This window comes from Pinus tabuliformis, chromosome 8 (assembly GCF_031772625.1).
Source record: "Pinus tabuliformis cultivar Carrire ecotype Pingquan chromosome 8, CPIR1, whole genome shotgun sequence".
NCBI classification, from domain to species: Eukaryota; Viridiplantae; Streptophyta; class Pinopsida; order Pinales; family Pinaceae; genus Pinus; species Pinus tabuliformis.
Genome location: NC_142294.1, coordinates 1645554614 through 1645577366, shown reverse-complemented (window position 1 = coordinate 1645577366; position 22753 = coordinate 1645554614). Strand labels below are relative to the sequence as shown.

The following is a 22753-nucleotide window of genomic DNA, read 5'->3' as shown; positions in this document are numbered from 1 at the left end:
CCACCAATTTTTGTGGCTAGAGCATATCCGATGCTACCCTAAATCAACAGGAAGAGGCTAGAAACGACAATTTTTGGAAGTAAACCTAGTGAAGGCAGGAGAAGTAAGCATACCTAGCGAAGGAAGAAGCAATGAACATGCTTGGTAAGGAAGAAGTAGAAAGAAAACTCAGTGAAGTAGGTTGGTTCCTACGAATATTTGCAGCAATGGGGATTGGTGTTTCTAGTAGGTTGGTGACTATGAATATTTACAGTGGTGAGGATTGGTGTATCTTGTAGGTTGACAACTATGAATATTTGCAGTAATGACTATTGGTGTGTCCAGTAAGTTGGTTCCTACAAATATTTGTAACAATAGTTTTTTGTCTATAAAGAACTATAAAAAGAAGTTTTGTGGTTTTCTTCTGTAGGATTTTCCTGTAAATCTTGTGTTCCATGTTTTGCAATTGATAGATCTCATATGTGATTATTTTCTTATGATTCATAATTTCTTGAATAGTTAAAAATTACCATATATTGATTCACCCCCACCTCTCAATATAAGTGTATGCTCTTCATTTTTCTTGTTGTAATTGTGTTAATTATAAACCCTAGTTTATAACAATGATTTGTAATTTAAAGATAACATGTTTTGGGAACCTATTTGAGCCTCTCCATAAATTACTAAGCCCTCTATATTTAGCCACAGGGTTCTTTGAACATGTTGTCTTGGAATTACATCTTATCTAACCCATAACCCTAGTTATTAAACAATTATCCATGGGTGATTTTTTATTACTAGAACTCTTAGTAGGTATTTAGCCTAGGAACACTTGGATTATCTAATATCTAATATTTTTTGGGAAAGCCTCCCTTGTGGGCATAGTATCAAACCAGGAAACAACAGGGGAACAATTTTTGAGGTAAAAATGGTGACTAATCCTATTGTTTCTCTTAATTACGGTGCTTAATGAGTCTTTGCACTAAAGTGCTAGGTTTTATAGTAACAATCATCCACCAAAACACGGATATATCAATTATGAAATACACACATGTTGGAATCTCCATGGGGTGATGGATGGAAAACATGAAACTGTGAGTATCATCGAACTCATACCAAGAATCACATGCACCACTAAAAGCCTCCTCTTTCCAAGCTTGGATGGGGCTGGTATAATCATTGATGCTATAATAAAAATCATAATAAAATCCCATATCATTTCTTACGATATGATCATGACCTCCCTTAAGCAATAAAGGCTTAGTGGGCTCTACTCAAAATATCATGGCTAAACTCCAAGTAAGATGCATATGGCATGAACCATGTGCCAAGTCACCAAGAACCCAACCAACTTATCAAGGAGAAGGACTGCCTCATCAAAATGTGCATGTGCCTCCACATGTGAGACGAGGAAGTGGAACACTATACATAGAATGATGCTTCGTATGACAAGCAATCCATGTGTGAAGGTCTTCAATAATAAGCAGGGTGTTTGAGAAAAGGAGGACTAATTATGCCCACACCCATCCATCCAAGTAACAAACCACATGTTAAAGGTGAACACATTCCAAACACTCTATGCCATGATGAAGGTAATTGAATGGAGATGCTAATACAATCTTCACTTAGCCCCAAAGTGCTACGGAATTTCACCAAGGAATGCATACATCCTCATGTCCAATCATCTAGCAAAGAATGGAAACTAGAACATCACATGATTAAGTGTAACGTTATATCTCTATGATAAGAAAGTATAACAAGCAATATACAATCAAAATGTCTAGCACATCGCCATCCATGTCACCAACAATCTAAGGAATGAAGTGAAGACCCTTTCCATCCAAAGTTCTTTATGATAAAAGTCACAAAGATAGTGAAAAAATTCACTAGTATAGGCCTGACGTAAAGCAAGGGATAAGAAGTAGAATATATAGTAATGAAAGGTTTTTGTGTTGTGGTTGATAACGTAGGTGATGTACATCATGTGCACAAGTTAAATAGTGGTATAACAATATGCTGTCTTTAGGTTGCAGCTAGTGGGGTTGTGCACTTCCTAAAGAGGATCTTATCCCTGGTTTAATAAACCAAGTCATGCAAGTGCCAAGAATTCAAGATTGATACTATTTGGGGAAAGTTAATTGGAGGAAGTTGTTGACCTTTGTAGTTAGTCAAATCCATGCAGGAATAGGTGATTGGAATTGTTCACTAGTGTGGATATGTGTACAGCAGATATGAGGCGTATTTGTGGTGAGAAAGGCATGCATAATAGGTTGGGGATAGAAGGCACATCACTATGTATTTGTTTTGCATGCCATGCCACTAAGAACTTTGGAGGAGGTTGAGTTTATTAGGAGATGGATTTCTGTTAACACATTATGAAAGGAACACTTGTTCTTCTTTTACTAAGCTAATCCCAACAAGACATATCTCAAGCACGTCACACTTTTTTAGGTATTATGTGGTGTGTGAGTCATCATATCAATACGTTACAACATCAATATTTACAGTTATTAGCAGCATGTTGATCCTCTTCAAAAATAATCATTAAATGCATTATCTTAGTGATCCATCCAGAAGACAGGACATGGTCTTGATTGCTAACTTTAGGATTGAATGTAACTAGCATGTAGGGCAGATGCACTCGAGGGAGTCACGCTATTGCTGTTCCAAGCTGCATGCACATGTACTCTAAAATATGGTAACATGGGTTTACTTGTTGGATATGATTATAATTTTGTAAGTTCAAATATTATGAAGGGATTGGATTTGAGACAATTTCATCTTTATTATTTGAGATTGAAGTTGAGCTTTTCTTGTTATCGTCAAGGTATGAAGATGGATAAAACTTCTACATTCTGGTCTGCATATTTCTTGTCTTTCTTGTATATTAATTTAAGTTGATATTTGCAACTCTCTCACCTACTCCTATCAATTACTCTTACTAGGGCTTGTGGGTTTTTTCTGCTTCGTCTCAGTGAGGCTATTATAACCCTAAGTGTTTTCTCAACATTGAGGGTTTGTAGGTTAGGGTTTCCTTCTCTTGGTAGGATTTTCAGTGACCAAAACATAGTTGTGAGCAGTGCTAGTAGAAAATATTAGAGGACATTCATCAAATGAGAGTCATCTTATACAGATGCCTCATTGGGATTCTCTACAACCCCTTCACCTATCTTCCTTTCATCCAATTCCATGACCTGGGATATACACTAGTTTCCTAGATCCCTGATGAGCCCCAAAAATGGGTAACTTATTGGGCTCATTTTGCCTATTATTCTCGATTAATCCACCATTCTTCATAGTTTTATGCATGCTTTTAAATATATTTATGTTAATTGAATGAATGAGAATAGTCACTTCACAACAAAGTCTAATATGTGCTTATTGCAGATTTTTGGACATCTTTTGGACCAAGGTCAAGCATTTATGAGCCAGTTGACAGCCAAATACGAGGGAACAAGGCTGAGGATTAGTAGGAAGGGTGTCTCCTGCACTAAATGGCCCCTTCCTCAAGTTCTCCACCATCAGCTCAGAGTTCAACAGCCCACCAAAGATGATTTCCAAGGGTAGCCGAGCAGATTTTGTGAAGTGGCTAATTACTTGCAGTTTTGAACAGCCAATCCCCTCAAGTTAAGGAGGGTTGTTGGAGGTCCTCGTGATGCATAAGTAGGAAGGCTTCAAGCCTTGGTAGTTTAGCTCTTGAACAATTGTTTTTCGCACTTTAGTGCTGCTCTGCCTTTTCAGCTCATTTTCGAGCTTTTGCTGTAAACATTTTTGTGACATGGTTATTTTTTGAGTAATGGAGATCAATTTCACTTTGCACCAGCTCTGAGCTTCTCTTAGGAGGTTGTAGCTCTTGGGGTTGGGCCCAACCCAAGTGCTAGTACCTCCTTTGTGTACTTTGATGTGTTTTCTTTGCATTCATAGAATAATTTCTATTGTTTATGTTAGGATCTTGTTTTGTTACTTAGGTTGTTTTTGATGATTAAGATAGCTTTTTATGCTTCAGGTTGATTTGACAGGTTGGTAACAGAAAAGAGCTTCAAAAAGGCCATCAAGCAATTCTTGATCTCACCTCTCCCTCCTTGGGACCATGAGCTGAGACCAAGGCATACTTGCTGCCACAAAAACACTGTCTTTGCCTTTCCATGCAATTGCTAGTGTTAGATTTTTAGTTGGAGAAGTTGATACCAGTTGTACTTGCATGTTTAGATCTGTTCTTGCTTAGCTTCCATAGTTATCTTGCATGATTTCCTGCCTATAAACTTCTGCTCATCATGTTTCTGGTTCTTAGGTCAGATTAGGTCAAAGTAGATAGATCTCTGATTTTTCTAGTCTTTCTTCGATTAGTTTTGAGAAATAGTGTGCAAAGCATCTGTAATACCTCCCTGACTATCCTTCCTCCATCATACCACCTGCTCCAACCCCTAACTCAGATTTCTTCCCTTCAGTGCCACACTTTTCCAGCTTGCCCTAATTTCTACACTTTTGTGCAACACTGCTCCCTCCATCCTTGAACAAATCCAACCATCTCCATCACTCCTTAGCTTCCTTTACCAGGTCCTAGGCCTCTTCACATCCTCATCCATTCTCCATTTTCACTTTCCCACCATTTTTCCTCCAACAACCCTCTAAAATCCTCTCTCGGCTCATCCTGTAGAACATCCTGTAGAACCCCTGCAAACTTCCTGTAGAAGATCACGTGAGTAGTTTTTCGAGATCTGATCGCTGTGAAACTCTTTGGAAGGGTGCTAGGGACTCCTTAGGCCCTCTTCTCACCTTCCCAACCTCCTGCAAGCACCTACCCCATTTCCTTTCGCCAATCAACCTCTGCACAGTCAAAAACAGTTAAAGCACATGCATAATAATTCTACAAGATTACTCAAAAATACAAAAAGATGTTCCTTTTCAGATTTCACTTCAAAAGTAGCTTAGTCACATGCACTTTACCTTTCTAAGAGTCAATGGCATCCATTTCTGCAGCTTTCATCTTTTTTCTTACACCGGTAGGGTTAGTCGATAAAACTAGGGTTTGCATTTCCTTTCAGCTTTCCGCTTCTTTCTGCAAGTAGATTAGCCTCTGTTGAGTTAGCTTTCGTCCATCACAGTTAAAAGCTTCTTCTAAGAGCTCATAGAAGTTGGCTTAAGCTCCTAGTGGACTTGTGTCAGCTGATCAAGTGATAGCCTGCGGCAAGAGCTAGTACTTGTGCATATAGCACCGTCGCTTCCAAGTTTGTTACAAACAACCGGGTTGATAAAAGTAAAGAAGGGAATCCCAAGAGTTGCAGCATTATTGCTGCAATACTGGAGCCCACCATCGTTTTGGCGCTATTGCCGGGGAAGCGTCAAAGTATTTGTGATTGCTGCTTTTCTTCTATTTTCTACTACAACTTTTTGCTAAGTAGTTTATTTCACCAAGCGTAGAGTAGTTGTTTCATTTCCATTCTGCAATTTCATTTCCGCAAAAGTAGATTAGACATTTCCTGCTTTCATAGATTAGCATTTCAATTCCGCAATTTCAATTCTGCAAACGTAGATTAGCATTTCAATTTTGCAAGCATAGCTTAGCATTTCATTCCTGCAATTTCATTTCAGCAAAATAGATTAGTCCTTTCCTGCTTTCATTTCAATTCTGCATTTTCATTTCAGCAAGATAGATTTTAGTTAGTTTCAGTTCAATCTATTTCAGTTTTGCAGGTACAAGCAGAAAAAACACAAAAATCAACCAAAAATATTTCATTTCATGCCTCGTAGGAACATAGACAATACAGGAAAATTCTTACCCAACACCCCCACCACATCACTGAGTCACCCTTCTCTCTTCTTTGGTCGCAGTGATCTAGAAGAACCTATAGGTGAACCTCCAGAGATATACGAAGATCCTATAACAGAAGAAGAGCAAGAAAACGTTCCTCCTGAGACCATGGCTGAACACAGAAACGGTATAGGAGATGAGGAGAGAATAGAAGGTGCCTTTCCCATCCGAGAGACCCATGGGGACACAAAAATGAAAAATATAAGACCCTCAGCCTTACCTCACTTCCATGGATTGACCACTGAAGACCCTGATACCTTCTTGTTTGAATTCGCTGTCCTTTGTCGAACTTATGACTATGCAGAAGATGAGCAAAAGTTGAAACTCTTTCCCTCTACCCTCAAGGATGCAGCACTGCGTTGGTTCATGGGGTTACCTGGAAACAGTATCACAACTTGGGCTCAAATGCAGCAAGCCTTTAACAACAAATACTGGGACTATTGTAGGTCAAAGGAAACGAAGGGAGAAATCTTTCAGATGACCATGGGAAGTGATGAATCTTTAGAAGACTATGAAGAAAGGTTCCAACTTAGTTATAAAAGGGCCAGGTGCACACTTGACCCCGAATCTCTGAAGCTGGTTCTACCCCAAGGAGTCCCTGAAGACCTTCTAGATACCCTCCATTTGCTAGCTGGAGGAGACATCTACCAACTACCTTATGATGACATAAAGACTGTGTTTAGAAACCATTCTAGGGCAGCTCGGAAAAGAGGTAGGGGGAATCTACTTTCAGCTAGTGCCACCTTCACCAAACATGAGTTTACAAATCAGATGGAAGACCTTAAAAGTGAGGTGAGACAGACTATTGCCATGCAACTGGATACTTTCCGAATCCAATAGAAGAAAGAGGAAGCTGAGAGGGCTTTGGCCGTCTTTTGTCCCAGATGCACAAGGAAGCATCCTAAGAACGAGCGTCCATTGTACTTAGTAGAGGTATGTTTCGTTTGTGAGGAAGACCACCCTACAAACTAGTGCCCAACCTTACCCGAACTTAAAGCTATGTACCAAGGGGCTGAAGGAGCCACTGAACCACTCTACTTCCTCAACTAAAGGAGGCCGCATGGATCCAGACCTTACCAGCAGGGGATGCAAGGGACATCCCAACCTTATTACCACCCCAACTAATCCACTCACATACCTTCTTGGGGTCCCCCTGCTCATCCTTCCTAGACCGCACCCCCTCCTTGGTCATATCCATCTCAATACCATACTCAACCTGCTGCTCATTCGTTTCCTTCTCATGTTCAGCCACAACCTCAATGGAATGCACCTCAACAGGGGTGGAGGCCCCAATACAACTCTCCTCCCCCTATTTTGCCTCCACCACCTGCTCAACCACAAGCATTACCTCTTGCTCCTCCAAGACAACCCCAGATGCTTGCTCAACCGAACTCGAACCCCAACAACAGACAAGCCTAGCAGGTATACACTGGAGAGACAACATGCCCTACCTATGCTGTGGAGATTCAGGAGATCAACCTATGATCTGGGAAGGTCTTCCCAGATAGCCAACCTCCTCCTAAGGAGGATGAGGAAGAGAAACAGGAAAGTGAACCCAAAGCCAGTCCACCCTTTCCTGAGAGACTAATTGTAACCACGCAACCAAACCCAGAGGAGACTGAACTTCTGGGAGAACTTAAACAGTTGTGTGTAAAAATACCACTTCTCCAAGCCATCAAAGATGTACCAATCTACAACAAATTGATCAAAGAGGAGTGTTTCAGGCACCCAGGCAAGCGCAAGAGAGATGCCCCAACTATCAATGTCATAGGACAACTATCCGATCTAATGTTGGGACAAGTAATTTGTCCAAAATATTTGAACCCTAGGAGTCTTGTAGTTGATGTCCACATCAATGGCACCATAATCCCCCACACCCTGATTGATCTAGGGCCTGCCATTAATGTGATGACCAGAGACACTATGCTCAAACTTAACCTTCAGGGTTCCCTAAGAAAGACCTCGACGGTACTGCAGTTAGCAGACCACTCCACTGTGACTCCTGAAGGGATTGTGGAAGATGTCCTGGTCTCTGTTGATTCTTGGGAGTACCCTGCAGACTTCTTGGTCCTTCAGCGCAAGGCAAAACTCACTGGATACCCCCTCATTTTGGGAAGGCCTTGGTTAGCTACTACGGATGCTTACATCAGTTGTCGAGCTGGGAGCATGACCATCAAGAATGGGCCTATGTCCAAACAGCTAGTCCTATATCCTCCTGCCCAACCTCTGCTAGAACATGACTTACCTCTCTGGTTGGAGGAGGAAGATGAGGATGAAGTCTACTTTGCACCAGTGTGCACAGTGGAAGCCACCAGGGGAGGTCCTCAAACCGAGGATGACCTGATTGAGAATTTGATTCAAAATCCACCTCCTAGTGTGCTGCCATTAGAGGAGTTGGTGGAAGGTACCCAAGCCAGTGCTTTAGTGGACCTCTGTGTGGCTGATCCGACCTCTCCCAGAGTTAAGAATGTGGAATTTGGCCTTGAAAGAACCTTGAAGATCAGCTCATCCCTATCCCCCTCTCAGGAGAAGGAGCTGTGTAGCTTATTGAACCGCCATTTGGATGCTTTCGCTTGGAGCTATAAGGAGATGAAAGGAGTCCACCCTTCGGTCTGTACCCATCACATTTACATTAAAGAGGATTGTAAACCAATCAGGCAGCCTCAGAGGAGAATGAATCCAGCGCTTAAGGACATTGTCAAAGAAGAATTGCAAAAATTATTGGATGCGGGATTCATCTACCCCATCTCTAACAGCGAGTGGGTTTTTCCTCTGGTGCTCGTGCCCAAGAAAAATGGGAAGTGGAGAATCTGTGTAGATTATCGAGAACTTAACAAAGCCACCAAAAAGGACCATTTCCCTTTGCCTTTCATAGATCAAGTGTTAGATGGACTAGCAGGGAAGAAGTTCTTTTCTTTCCTAGATGGGTTTAGCGGGTATAATCATATCCAAATCAGCCCGGAAGACCAAGATAAGACCACTTTCACTTGTCCATGGGGTACCTTTGCCTATCGGGTCCTTCCCTTTTGGTTATGCAACGCTCCTACCACTTTCCAGAGAGCAGTACTGAGCATATTTGCTGAGCTGGTTCATGATTCGGTGGAAATCTATATGGATGACTTTACTCCTTCTGGGTCCAACTTCCAAGAAGCATTGACTAACCTGGGAAAAGTTTTAACCAAGTGTATTGAAATGAACCTATCCCTTAGTTTTGAAAAATGCGAATTCGTGATGACTGAAGGGACCATGCTAGGTCATACAATTTCTCAGCAAGGATTACAGGTGGATCCCAACAAAATTGCTATCATCCAAAGGGTCCCACCTCCTCAAAAGGTAAGAGATGTTCAGAGTTTTCTAGGCTTAGCAGGATATTATAGAAGATTCATTAAAGATTTCAGTAAGCTAGCCTCTCCATTGTTTGGTTTTTTGGGGAAAGATGTTGAGTTTATATGGACTGACAATTGTCAAGAGGCTCTGGATGTGTTGAAAGATAAGTTGGTAACTGCCCCAATCTTGAGAGGTCCAAACTGGGCCCTACCTTTCCACATTCACACAGATGCCTCGAACAAAGCCATAGGAGCAGCCTTAGGACAAGTTGAAGAGAAGCTACCATATGCCATATATTTTGTCAGCAAAAACCTGTCCAAGGCAAAATTAAACTATATTGTAACCGAGAAAGAGCTCCTAGCTGTATTCCATTCCCTAAACAAGTTCAGACACTACATCACTGGTTATCAAACATTCGTACACATCGACCATGCTGCAATTAGGTATTTGATGAATAAACCTGATGTAAATGCTCGTATCATTAGATGGTTACTCTTATTGCAGCAGTTTGATTTGACCATTGTTGATAAGCCAGGAAAGGAAAATGTTGTTGCTGATTTTCTTTCTAGACTAGATTTGTCTGCAGGTGAAGAAGGGATGGTGGATGATCAAATGCCAGATGAACACCTGTTTGCTATTTCAGTACTCTCTCCATGGTTTTCTGATATAGCAAATTACTTGGTTTCAGCACAGTTCCCGCCACACCTATCCTCAAAAGAGAAGAGCAAGATTGTGAGGAAAAGTGCCCCATTCACTTGGATTGGGGGCAACTTGTTTAAACTTGGCCCAGATCAGATTTTGAGGCGTTGTGTCAGGAGGAGGAAGTTTTTGACATCCTCTTAACTTGTCATGATGGACCCTGTGGAGGCCACTTTGCAGCAAAAAGGACTGCCTTCAAAATTCTACAGGCAGGCTACTATTGGCCCACTCTTCATCAAGATGTCAGAAGATACATCAGCCAATGTGACCGATGTCAAAGGATGGGGAAACCGACTCCAAGGGATGAAATGCCCCTCCAACCTCAAGTGACTTTCGAGCCATTTGAGAAGTGGGGCATGGACTTTGTGGGTCCTATCAACCCTCCTTTAAAACAAAAGTCTTACATCATTGTGTGCACAGACTACTTGACAAAGTGGGCAGAAACAAAGGCAATTAAGGCAGCAATAGAAGAAAAAGTGGCTGAGTTTTTGAGGGAAAATATCTTCTACAAGTTTGGCTACCCAAGAGAGTTAGTCACAGATCAAAGAAGTTAGTCTACCTCTAACCTGATTGAAGACCTGCTCGCTCATCACAAGATTAAGCACAAAACTTCCACCCCTTATCATCCGCAAGCAAATGGGCAGGTGGAAGTCACTAACAGAGCTTTGGAAGAGATTTTGACTAAAGTGGTGAGCAACAGCAGAAAAGTTTGGACAGATCACTTGGTTGAGGCCACCTGGGCCTACAACACCACTTGGAAAACTACAACAGGTTTCACACCTTATGAGCTGGTCTACGGGAAGAAAGATTTGTTGTCCATAGAATTTGAGTACAACACATTGAGGTTGGCAGCTCAGCTGGACCTAGATCTCAGCCATGCACAACAAGAAAGATTACTACAGCTGAATGGATTAGATGAACAGAGAATGCAGGCCCTCCTCCACTCAGAGGTGGTCCAACTCCAAAGAAAGATATGGCATGATCGGCACCTTAACGAAAAGCAATTTCAGCCAGGAGATTGGACGCTGTTATATGACTCGAGATACAAGGATTTCAAAGGGAAGCTGAGGACAAGATGGTTAGGACCATATACAGTGGAGAAATGCAACGAAAATGGTTCAGTCCTTATCAGGACCATTGATGAAGAAGCCATCCCCATGCTCGTCAATGGGCATCGATTGAAAATCTCCAGGAAGCCCCTTTCTAAGCAGTGGTTCATTGAAACTCTAGAGTGTTGGTAGTCGAGCAGGACCCTGTCTCCACTTTACCCACACCTTGAGCATAAAAAAAAAAAGAATAAAAAGATCCTTGGGTGAAAACCTCCTAGAGGCGCCCCAACTGTCTAAAAAAAAAAAAAAACAGAAAATAAACCTAATCTTTGTTGAATAATTGCAGGTTGCAGGGAGGACATTGCAAGTTAGGAGGATCGCACAAAACAAGGACAAAGGTCAGCACCAGGCTGCAAGCATCCCTCACAATCAATTCCTCCATGACCATTACCCTTTCCTAAGATTTGATCTCATTCGGGTTAAGATTTCACCTTCTACAAGAAGATCCTGTAGAACCTATAGACAAGCCAAAATTGATCTCGGAAGTGAATCCGAAGGTTGGGAATCTGCCTATGAGGCCTGCAAACATCCCTGTTTCCGTCCATCGCCATATGTCACCCTCTTCCATCTCTTTACACCTCCGTTGCACTCATCCTTTTATTTGTTCCTGCACAGTCACACACAGAAAACCCTGTTTTCTTCATACTGCCAGCAAAAACTTTTATTGACAAATCAAGCAGCAGTTTCTCACTCACCATACCTGTCAATCTCCATCTCGACTTCTCATCAGCCAAAACCCTCGTCAGCAGTATAGCCCTGCTCATTCTAGCTTGCATTCTAGGAGGAGAAGCAGCTACAGGACATCCTACAGGAATCTTGTAGCAGCTGATCCCTCTAGAAGACATACTCTGGAGACAGGGACAGCCAAGAATGGCAAAAGAGACATGCAAAGAGCTCTTCTTGAACGTAAGAATATTAGTAGCAACCGAAGCCAAGCATGTAGTGTGCATGCAGCAACAGCAAACGAAGGAATGGGTTCCAAAACCCGTGCATGCAGCAACAACAAACGAAGGAATGGGTTCCAAAACCCGAAGTCTGCATAACGCGGCCGTGACCACGCAGGTAAGTGCCTAAATTCATTCATCAATTGCATAAATCATATTTTAAAAGCTGCATGCCTATGGGAATGGTTCTGATCACTGTTGATAATATCGGCGATATTCGAAAATATCGCGATATTTTCGGCAAAACGATATATCGCCGAGAAAATATCGCGATATTTTCAAAATATCGGCAAATATCGGCAAAATATCACGATATTTTGAAAATATCGGCAAAATATCGGCTATATTTAAAAATCTGAAAAAATTATTTTTTATGCTTGCCGATATTTTCGCCGATATTGCCGATAAGATATTTTCTGGACCCTTGCCGATATTTTGCCAATACCGATATTTTCAACACTGGTTCTGATTGAGTGGAATCGGTGGCCAGTCAACTGGCCACCCTCGGCCAGTTACATATCCTCGTGGGATCCAAACGAGCCCCGTTACATTCAAAATTGCCGATGAGATGTGCAGCCAGCACGTGTGGAGTGTCCATTCAGGGAGAAATCGTCGGGACTGGTAGTGGTGGCGGCGAATAACGGCAGAGAGGAGGTGATGGCAGTCAGAAACACGCAGAAACATTATGGCTGTGACGTCGGATCAACGGTCCGGTCCGGCCACCTCATCCCCTCACCACGAATCACACCGCAGTTAAAAGACGCCCGGTTGAAACATGCACCACCTTCTGTTCACTCTGCACTCACAACATCCTCAACTAGAGTGCGCGTCCACCACTTCCAAAAACAGTTAACCAGTCGTCCTCCACCAGTTTTCTGCCTGTTTTCGAAAATCTCTCGCCTATCGGGTTCTACTGGACGTGTAGTTCTATTCTACAGGAATCGACGACCTTCTACAGGAAGGGTTCTACAGGAAAGGCAGAATAGCTCTGCGGAGAAGAAAAACCTGGGATTGTCGCTGAATTTGGAGCTCCAAACGAGGGAAGATATATGCAACCGTAGAGGCCAGCCTGTGTGTGTAAAAAAAATAAAAAATAAAAATTGAATCTGCATATCTATCTGTGTGCTAAGAAGAGAACCTGTGTCCTTATGCTCTGTCTGTAAAAACAAAATTCTTCTTTTCAAAAACGGATAGTCGAGTTCTGGGTGACAACAGTCTTAAATCAAGGGATTGTTGCTAGTTGATATTAAACACATGAGAAATTCCTTCTTGGGTTCAGGGGAAACCAATTTCAGCTATCCTTTGTTTTAGATTGACTGTTTGGTTGCTTGAGCATTTCCTTTTTTGAATAGAACATAAAAAGAGCACTCTCACCATGCCAAGAGGATTCATAAGGAAAGAACCCTCGGACTCTAGCAAACTGCAAGAGTATCCTGAGGTGGTGGACCTTTTCACGCGAGCAAATAGGATATCCTTCTTTGACAAAATTCAGGGTCATGATGAGGAGATCACTGAGGAGTTTTTAATGCAAAGACACATGCCACAATTAGTTTTAGGGGTTTGAACCTAGAACTTACCCCTGAGCTCATCAGTTGAGTTACTGGTCTACCATTGGGGCTCCCTTGGAGCAAAGACAAGAGGTCATTGGGCCAAGTTTCTAAGAAAACATTCTTTCTGCCTAAGGAGCATCCTGTAGAAGACAAAAACGGGGTTAGAAGAACCAGCTTGCCTCCTCTCTGGAGTGAAGTCAGTTTCCAAATTATGAAGTACATCACATGTGAAGGGAGGTTTAGCATCATCTATGGATATCATTTTAGGTTGCTGTGTGAACTAAGGCATGGGATTGACTTGCCTCCAGCCAAGAAACTGAGCATCCCCTATTTCCTTCTTCAGTCACTAATTGAATGTGGTACAAAGTTAAATGAAGGGATCCCAGATCAGTTGGCCCATCATGGGCTCATCAAACTATTGGTGGAAGATGCTTTGCACACCTACACTGTCCCCATATCTTGGGAAATCTTCAGAAACATGTCCAGGGATGACAATATTAGAACTTTGGCCGAAAACATCACCCCATCCAGCAGTGAGGAGGGAGAACACACTGAAGAAGGTGAGAAAAACAATGATGAAGGAGCACAGGACATTCAAGAACAGAAAGAAAAAGGGGAAATGGGCCAGATTGCTGAGCCTAAAACAGAAGAAGAAACAACAGCAAAAACACCAAGGGAAAAGAGGATGCAGAGCTGAACAGAGAAGGCCGAGAAAGCCCAAATGAAGGCTGCCACAACCAAAGTAGGCACACAGAAACAAAAAGAAAAGACACGCCCTGATATTTCAGCAACACAGACAGAAACAGTTGACACAGGGATTTCTACAGGAAGCAAGGAAAAAGAACAACAAGAGGAGAAATCACCTGAGATGTTGGCAAGGGAGGCAACAGCTGTGCTTGCTGCCTTAAGACCACCTACAAAACAAAAAGGAAAGAAAAAGAGGCAAACCTCCATGTACTTTAAAGCAAGGAGAAGCACAAGGATCAAAGTGGGCAGACCCCAGCCATAGTCAAAGGAACCAATTGTCGTTGAGGACACAACAACTAAACCAAAAGAAGAGTCTCCTTCAAAGATATCTATCACCTATGAACGAGGAAGCCCAAAAACCTCCACCTGGAGAGAGAGAATTGGATGATGGACTCAAAGACAGCTTTACAGGAAGCTGAGACATCTCTACAAGAAAATCTAGCTAAGTTAAAGGAGACCAAGAAATTGGAGGAAAAGGCAGCCAAACAATCACAAGCATATACTGGAACCAAGCCCTCAGCCTAGCTTGGGCTCATACTACAACCTGTTAGAAGCCGGGAAGATCATTCCCTAAAAGTTTGCGGTGCCACTCTTCTTTGCATTAGAACAAGAAAGGGTTAGGACTCACACTTGGATGAGGATTGCCAAATCCAAGGGTGTGGCAGACATAGGCCACCTGGAAGAACAACTCAAGGAATCAAGAAAAGAGTTGGCCATGGTGAGGCACGTGGAAAGCAGTCAAAGGGCCAAATTACAGGAGGAGAATGAGCTGCTGAAACAACAGTTACAGCTACAGGGAAGTCATAAGGAAGATAGGCCATCCATTTTGGGAGAACAGCAGTAGCAAGAAGGGCCTCCAGCAGACAAGGAAACATCTGATGAACAACAGAGAGAGGACAAGCTGCAGGCTGAGGTTGAGACGTTGACAAAACTGCTACAAGAAAAGGAGTCATAGGTAGCAAAAGAAATACAGTTTTTAAAACAACAGGTGCAAGAGAAAGAAGCCCAACTGGCCTACATGGCCAGCTGGGCAGTAGAAGCCTTACAATGTAGGCAACCTGCTAAATCATATGCCTTATATCTTAAAGAACAATGGTTGCAATTTCAAATTAACACCTTGGCCTAAAGGGGCACCATTCCATTTTAGAATTACCATCAATTCATGGCTTTGTGTGGCAGTAGCTCAGCAGAAGATAAGGCCAAGTTATCGGAATTCTATTTACACAACTTGGCCCTTCCAAACATGAATATGTGGGACCCCAATGCTGCATTGGGAGATGTGCAACTTATGGCCATGGCCTCTTGGTTAAATCATGAGGAAAAGAGGGCAGCAGAGATTTGGAATATTATGAACAGGGAGCTAAGTGAGCCACTCATGATCAGGGCAGAACCAGAGGATCCCTCAGCTTTAATATATGCTCATCAGCACCTGGCCAACAACCCTCAGGTTCTCCTAGATTACATTGAAAGACAAGCTCAGGCCATTGCTCACTTTGAGGACATGGAAAGACTATTGGGGGATAACTGCATTCATGCTTGCACAAGGAGATGGAACACACTGTCCCACAGTTTGAAAATAAGAGAATACCACTCCCCAACAAGAATGAGGGAGGCCTTGGCAAGAGTACCCCTCTATAAACAGTCAATGCAAAATCTGCAGGCCAAATGGATCGGCCTAAAGTTCAGTCCTCCCTTGCTTTTAGGACTACTGGAAGGGGTCAAAGAAGAAGAGGAGCACAGGCAGTGGGAGGAAGTAGAGAGAAAAGCAGGGTTTCATGACCGAGAAGAGGGCATCACCTCGGAAGCCTGGGATGTTAGAGAGGCAGTCAAAGAAATCAAAGATGATGAGCTGGATTAGTTGCTCAGAGGATGAGCAACACATTTAGCAGGGGGGTGATGATGAGCCCCAAAAATGGGTAACTTATTGGGCTCATTTTGCCTATTATTCTCGATTAATCCACCATTCTTCGTAGTTTTATGCATGCTTTTAAATATATTCATGTTAACTGAATGAATGAGAATAGTCACTTGACCACAAAGTCTAATACGTGCTTATTGCAGATTTTTGGACATCTTTTGGACCAAGGTCAAGCATTTATGAGCTAGTTGACAACCAAATACGAGGGAACAAGGCTGAGGATTAGTAAGAAGGGTGTCTCTTTCACTAAATGGCCCCTTCCTCGAGTTCTCCACCATCTGCTCGGAGTTCAACAACCCACCAAAGATGATTTCCAAGGGAAACTGAGCAGATTTTGTGAAGTGGCTGATTACTTGCAGTTTTAAGCAACCAAGCCCCTCAAGTTAAGGAGGGTTGTTGGAGGTCCTTGTGATGCGTAAGTAGGAAAGCTTCAAGCCTTGGAAGTTTAGCTCTTGAACAATTGTTTTTCGCACTTTAGTGTTGCTCTGCCTTTTCAGGTCATTTCGAGCTTTTGCTGTAAACATTTTTGTGACATGGTTATTTTTGAGTAATGGAGATCAATTTCACTTTGCACTAGCTCTGAGCTTCTCTTAGGAGGTTGTAGCTCTTGGGGTTGGGCCCAACCCAAGTGCTAGTACCTCCTTTGTGTACTTTTATGTGTTTTCTTTGCATTCATAGAATAATTTCTGCTGTTTACATTAGGATATTGTTTTGATACTTAGGTTGTTTTCGATGATTAAGATAGCTTTTTATGCTTCAGGTTGATTTGATAGGTTGGTAACAGAAAAGAGCTTCAAAAAGGCCATCATGTAATCCTTGATCTCACCTATCCCTCCTTGGGACCATGAGCTGAGACCAAGGCATACTTGCTGCCACAAAAACACTATCTTTGCCTTTCCATGCAATTGCTAGTGTTAGATTTTTAGTTGGAGAAGTTGATACCAGTTGTATTTGCATGTTTAGATTTGTTCTTGCTTAGCTTCCATAGTTATCTTGCATGATTTCCTGCCTATAAACTTCTGCTCATCATGTTTCTGGTTCTTAGGTCAAATTAGGTCAAGGTAGATAAATCTCTGATTTTTCTAGTCTTTCTTCAATTAGTTTTGAGAAATAGTGTGCAAAGCATCTGTAATACCTCCCTGACTATCCTTCCTCCATCATACCACTTGACCCACCCCCTAACTCAGATTTCTTCCCTTCAGTGCCACACTTTTCCAGCTTGCCCTAATTTCTACACTTTTGTGCAACACTGCTCCCTCCATCCTTGAACAAATCCAACCATCTCCATCACTCCTTAGCTTCCTTTACCAGGTCCTAGGCCTCTTCACATCCTCAACCATCCTCCATTTTTACTTTCCCACCATTTTTCCTCCAGCAACCCTCTAAAATCCTCTCTCGGCTCTTCTTGTAGAACATCCTGTAGAACCCCTCCAGACTTCCTGTAGAAGATCATGTGAGCAATTTTTCGAGATCTGATCGTTGTGAAACTCTCTGGAAGGGTGCTAGGGACCCCTTAGGCCCTATTCTCACCTTCTCAACCTCCTGCAAGGGCCTACCCCATTTCCTTATGCCAATCAACCTCTGCACAGTCAAAAACAGTTAAAGCACATGCATAATAATTCTACAAGATTACTCAAAAATACAAAAAGATGTTCCTTTTTAGATTTCACTTCAGAAGTAGCTTAGTCACATGCACTTTACCTTTCCAAGAGTCAATGGCATCCATTTCTGCAGTTTTCATCTTTTTTCTTGCGCCAGTAGGGTCAGTCAGTAAAACTAGGGTTTGCATTTCCTTTTAGCTTTCCGCTTCTTTCTGCAAGTAAATTAGACTCTGTTGAGTTAACTTTCACCCATCACAGTTAAAAGCTTCTTCTAAGAGCTCATAGAAGTTGGCTTAAGCTCCTAGCGGATTTGTGCCAGCTGATCAAGTGACAGCCTGCGGCAAGAGCTAGTACTTGTGCATATAGCACCGTCGCTTCCAAGTTTGTTACAAACAACCAGGTTGATAAAAGTAAAGAAGGAGTCCCAGGAGTTGCAACATTATTGCTGCAATACTGGAGCCCACTAATCCCCTCCACCAATTGATAGTTTTACCTTCATTTATCCTGTTGTATTCTATTGAGTCAAACCCATAGGGCATTGGACAATGCTAGGGTGCACTCCCTTGGTATTGGTTCAAATCAAGCCAAAGAAAGAGGAGCTTGGGAGGTGATAACTCTTGAATGGTTTCACTGGGTCACATCTCGGGTGTTAACAAGTCCTACATGTGAAAATTTATGAATCTAACACATCAAGAACCCCTATTGCATTTTCTGGTTTACTATCTCCTACTTGTTCTTTGCATTAACAAGTTATTTCAATGCATAAATATCGAAGTAAACACAACTGCAACCTTCACAAATATATAGATCAACAACTGAAATAAATTAAGACAACATAAGGGACACCGTTATTTTTCGACAATCGTCCCCGGAAAAACCCAATGCGGGAAAACCGGTCCAACATCTCTGGTTTTATTATTAAGCAGATTTTGAATACAACTAGGGTGCTAGAAATGGCTCTCCCTTCAGAGAATATCCTTGGTAGCAATACCTCTATCCGGATACAGATATTTTGGCTGATCAACAACTAGATGATCAACTCCACAGTGACTCTGGATGTTCCTTGTGCTGGACAGTGAAAGTTGCTCCAAGCACTCCTCTGGAATTGTGTCACCCTCTCTGGAACTGCGTCACCCTCTCCTGCTGATCTGCGCTCAGTCTACCCCACGGAACCTCCTTAGCGCAACCTCTTCAGCCTAGCGTTAGCCTCTACAGCCCTCTGCATCAGCCTCTTCTTCCTCTGTGTCTACCTGTCTGGCTTCTGCGTCCTCTGCGTTGGCCTCCTTAGCCTCTGCGTCAACCCTCCTAGGCTCTGTGTTGCCTCTTCTAGCACTTTGCTGCCTCTGATATGTATTCGTCGACCTCCTGCCGAACTGCCCCTCATTGCAACTGATCACTTGTTCGATTTCGTCAGCAAACCTCGCCCCAGAAAATCGAACTGACTGATCTCTCTAGGTGTATTTCCAACTAACCCTCAAGACTCTTCTTATACTTTTCTTGTTGATGAATCAACGGCCGTGATCTAATCTATAATCAACAGCTAAGATTAGAACTAGCTTGATCCTCGTCACTTAGAAATTTCTCACCCATATTTTATTAATACACATTAATATTTTTATTTTCCTAAGTTTAGACTTAGGAACCCATTAAAAATATTAATTATCTCAATAACTTTTCATCCAGGTGGAATTTCTCCAAACGATTTCTAGGACTTGGAGATCTCATGTGCCTTAGCCTCTCGACCAAATTTCATGGCTAGAGCACATCCGATGCTACCCAAAATCAACACTACACACTCTCACACATATCGTCATCAGTCACTCTTAACATTTTATTAGCTTATGAACTAATTTCATTTGTTTGATTCTGATTTAATCCTAATTGAAGTGAACCTTTCTTTTTTATATTGAAAAGAATCTACATAAAGTTGTATTTGTATTAGTTGACACATCTTTCCATATAGTGCAATGTTGCATGCAGATGATCGAAATTTGGGAGCAGTTTCATTTCTCATTTACATATAGATCTCAGCTTGAATGTTATGGACTTGAGTTGTTGAATTATGAATCTTACTTGGAGTCAAATTCTTTTCAAATCTTATTCCTATAGCATTGGCATGTGCATCTATTTGTGTTGCTATCATGGTTGGAATTTATCTTCTTTGGCATCCACTTAATTGAGGGAACTTGTCAATCTGATTTGCACAGTTTTGTTTTTGGACAGGGTCTGCATTATAATTCCTCCAATCATACAATTTCTGGAGTGGAAAAATCTATATACCAGAATGGCACCGTCTGTGTTCAACAATGTAGTCCACCAACTTGTAATGGTATAATCTGCCATCAGTACAGGTAAAAGTGCTCAATGGCACTATCTAGCATGTGAATGGGTCCTTAGATGCATCCTTTATTTTCCAATCTTTCCTTTTTCAAGAACTACTTCTATCCTCTCAAATCCTTGTAAAGAACTAGAACAGTCAGATCAATTTTGAAGAATAATTGTGTTTCCATGTGGCTCTCTTACTATTCAAGACTCTGTCTATGTAATGTTCCCAATTAGACTTTAAGCTATTACTGTGCTATTTCAAATTTTAATTCAAGCAAATGCTTCCAAAAATATTTGAAGTTTCCTTTGACACCCTTTTACAATCAACTAGTATGCAAATTCTTAACAATTCACTTCAGTGGACACACATGAATTTTGTCAACCCATTTATAGACAACTGGAAGAATAGTCTGAGGCAAAGTCTGATCTTTTTGAGAGCAAATATTAATGTTTACAAAGCCACTGTGAGGAATACACCCAAAATGGGCTGACTGGTTTAGATATACTTCTGGAAACCAATCCGGCCTCTTCTGGACAGGCTACTACAGGCAGAAATAAGCATGGTCTCATAGAAAATATTCACCACTGGGATCTCTCAACTTTTCTTTTATAATTCCTGAGTTCTGATTTGGTTTTCAGTGGTACAATTTGTCAAATAGTCTGATGGTACATGGCTGTAGGTGCATTTTTTGGTGTAGTTTATTCCTTACAATGCATAACATTAAATGGACCCTCAGAAAAATACTATAAGCCAGTAAGATATCAGCAGCATATGTCATTTAGATAAAAGTTTAACACTGGTACAAAATTATGACATGGGTAAATAAGAAATGAAGCTTCAGATTTATGCACCATTACTATGACTGGTAAATGCGAATGAGAACAAGAAACTCCAAGGCTAATTCAATTTTTAATTCAAAACAGAAATTCAAGTCTACAATGCCAATTGGATGTATCACACCTAGAGCCAACACCAAACTGATAACGAAACCAGACTTGATGAACTGGAAACGCTCTTGGCTACTCAAACAATTCAACCACATGGAACTTTGATACCCTTCATCAGTTTAGAAACTGCTACAGCATTAACTTTCAGCTGGAAATAAGCTTGTCCCAAGTGAGAATCAGATCCGGACTAACTGTAAATAACTAGCAGTTGGTTCCTTTCTTGGATGAGAGTAATTCTGCTCAGTATCTCACACAACCCCTGGAAAATTAGAGTGCTGGTACCAGATACGGCCTCCCTTAAGAATAATTCAGCCCTCCTTAAATGACAAATTCTGGACACTAATAATGAGAAATCGAACCCTTCTTTGGCACTAGAATGTGAGGCTGATAAATTCGACCCTTGCAAAGGTTGATGAACTGATTACCAAGGATTGAACAATTCAGCCTCCTTGTGAACAAAAATTTGGCATGCAAACCACTGAAGGTCCTCCTCTAACTTTGGACATAAATGATCAATTCAGCTTTGGAAATAAACACATCCTGGACATTGCAATCTCACAGTAAATCTGAAATGCACGCACAAGCTCCTCCTTCCATCTGGATAACTCGGCCTCTTGAAGGATGAATGACCCTGCAAACAATTAAATTATAATGCTAGGAGTGTCTCTGCAACAAGTACAACTGGAAGATCTGAAATGATCTTCCCCAAGAGCTATCTAGGCACTCGATGTCCACCAAAATTAGATTGAGATCCGCTGGAAACTCTTGAAACTCATGTGAGCTTCTTTCAATTGTCAATTAGAAATGATAGGAATAGAATGATTTGCAAATGAGTTCATCCTTTTATAATTCTTCATGGAGCCCCCCTCTAGCTTCTAGATTCTCCCTTTTTCCTAATTATTTTATTGGTGGGGGCCATTTTCCACTTTTTGCCCCCATTTAAATAAAATAATAATATTCTGCCATTCCAATAAAATAATAATTTGCCTCCCTTCTCCTACAAACATTACTTTTCCGCCATTCCATTAAAATAATGATTTGCCTTCCTCCTCCAAAAACATATTATTTTGCCACTATTTCATTAAAATAATAATTTCTCCCTTCTCACAAAACAATATTTTCCCCTCTTTAATATTAGCCAAAATTTGGCAAAACTCCTAAATGACTTTTGCATGCACAAAATTGGGAACATTACATTCCTCCCTGCCAAAAATTGCTTGTCCTTAAGCAATATCACCATATGTTGTTGCTCCATACGCTGACCTCGCTAGTGCTAGGATCCCAAATGCGCCACTGAACTGCTCCTTGCTGCGGCACTGCCGCCACCTAAATAAAACCTATGAGACTAGGGTCCCAAACCATCCTGACCCATGTGAGGCCTCCTTCACTCCACTCCCTATCCCAAAAGACAAAGTTTCCAGAAGCCCTCTACATATCGACAATAAGTAGAGCTCCCTGAAAATGTGAAATCCTAAGTAAAATCTTGTTTGAATTTCTAAGTCTGACACACTAGAAACCCTTCATGCACTTTACTAATTTATTCCTACCTACTTGTTCTGTTAATTAACAAGTTATTTACCATGTAAATACTAGAAATAAATACAAGTACATGCTCAACACATTACAGATCATCAACTGAAGGAAATAGAAACAAGCATACAAGTGGCACTGTTGTTTTTGGACTAATGTCCCCGGAAAAACCCAATGCGGGAAAATCGGTGCAGCTATTCAGAGGGTTATATTATTAAGCAGTCTACCTGAGTACAACTGGGTGCCTAAACCGGCTCACCTAAC

General features: G+C 41.6%; 1 protein-coding gene across 3 annotated transcripts in view; it reads left to right on the top strand.

The window, feature by feature from the left end:
• LOC149242479 (uric acid-xanthine permease-like) overlaps positions 1-22753 on the top strand; it is a 466625-nt gene that overhangs the window by 326303 nt on the left and 117569 nt on the right. For all 3 annotated transcript variants that reach the window (XM_089374250.1, XM_089374251.1, XM_089374249.1), the window contains one exon: positions 19910-20037. In XM_089374250.1, the coding sequence (XP_089230376.1) occupies positions 19910-20037 (128 nt within the window). The remainder of the gene's footprint in view (positions 1-19909; positions 20038-22753) is intronic.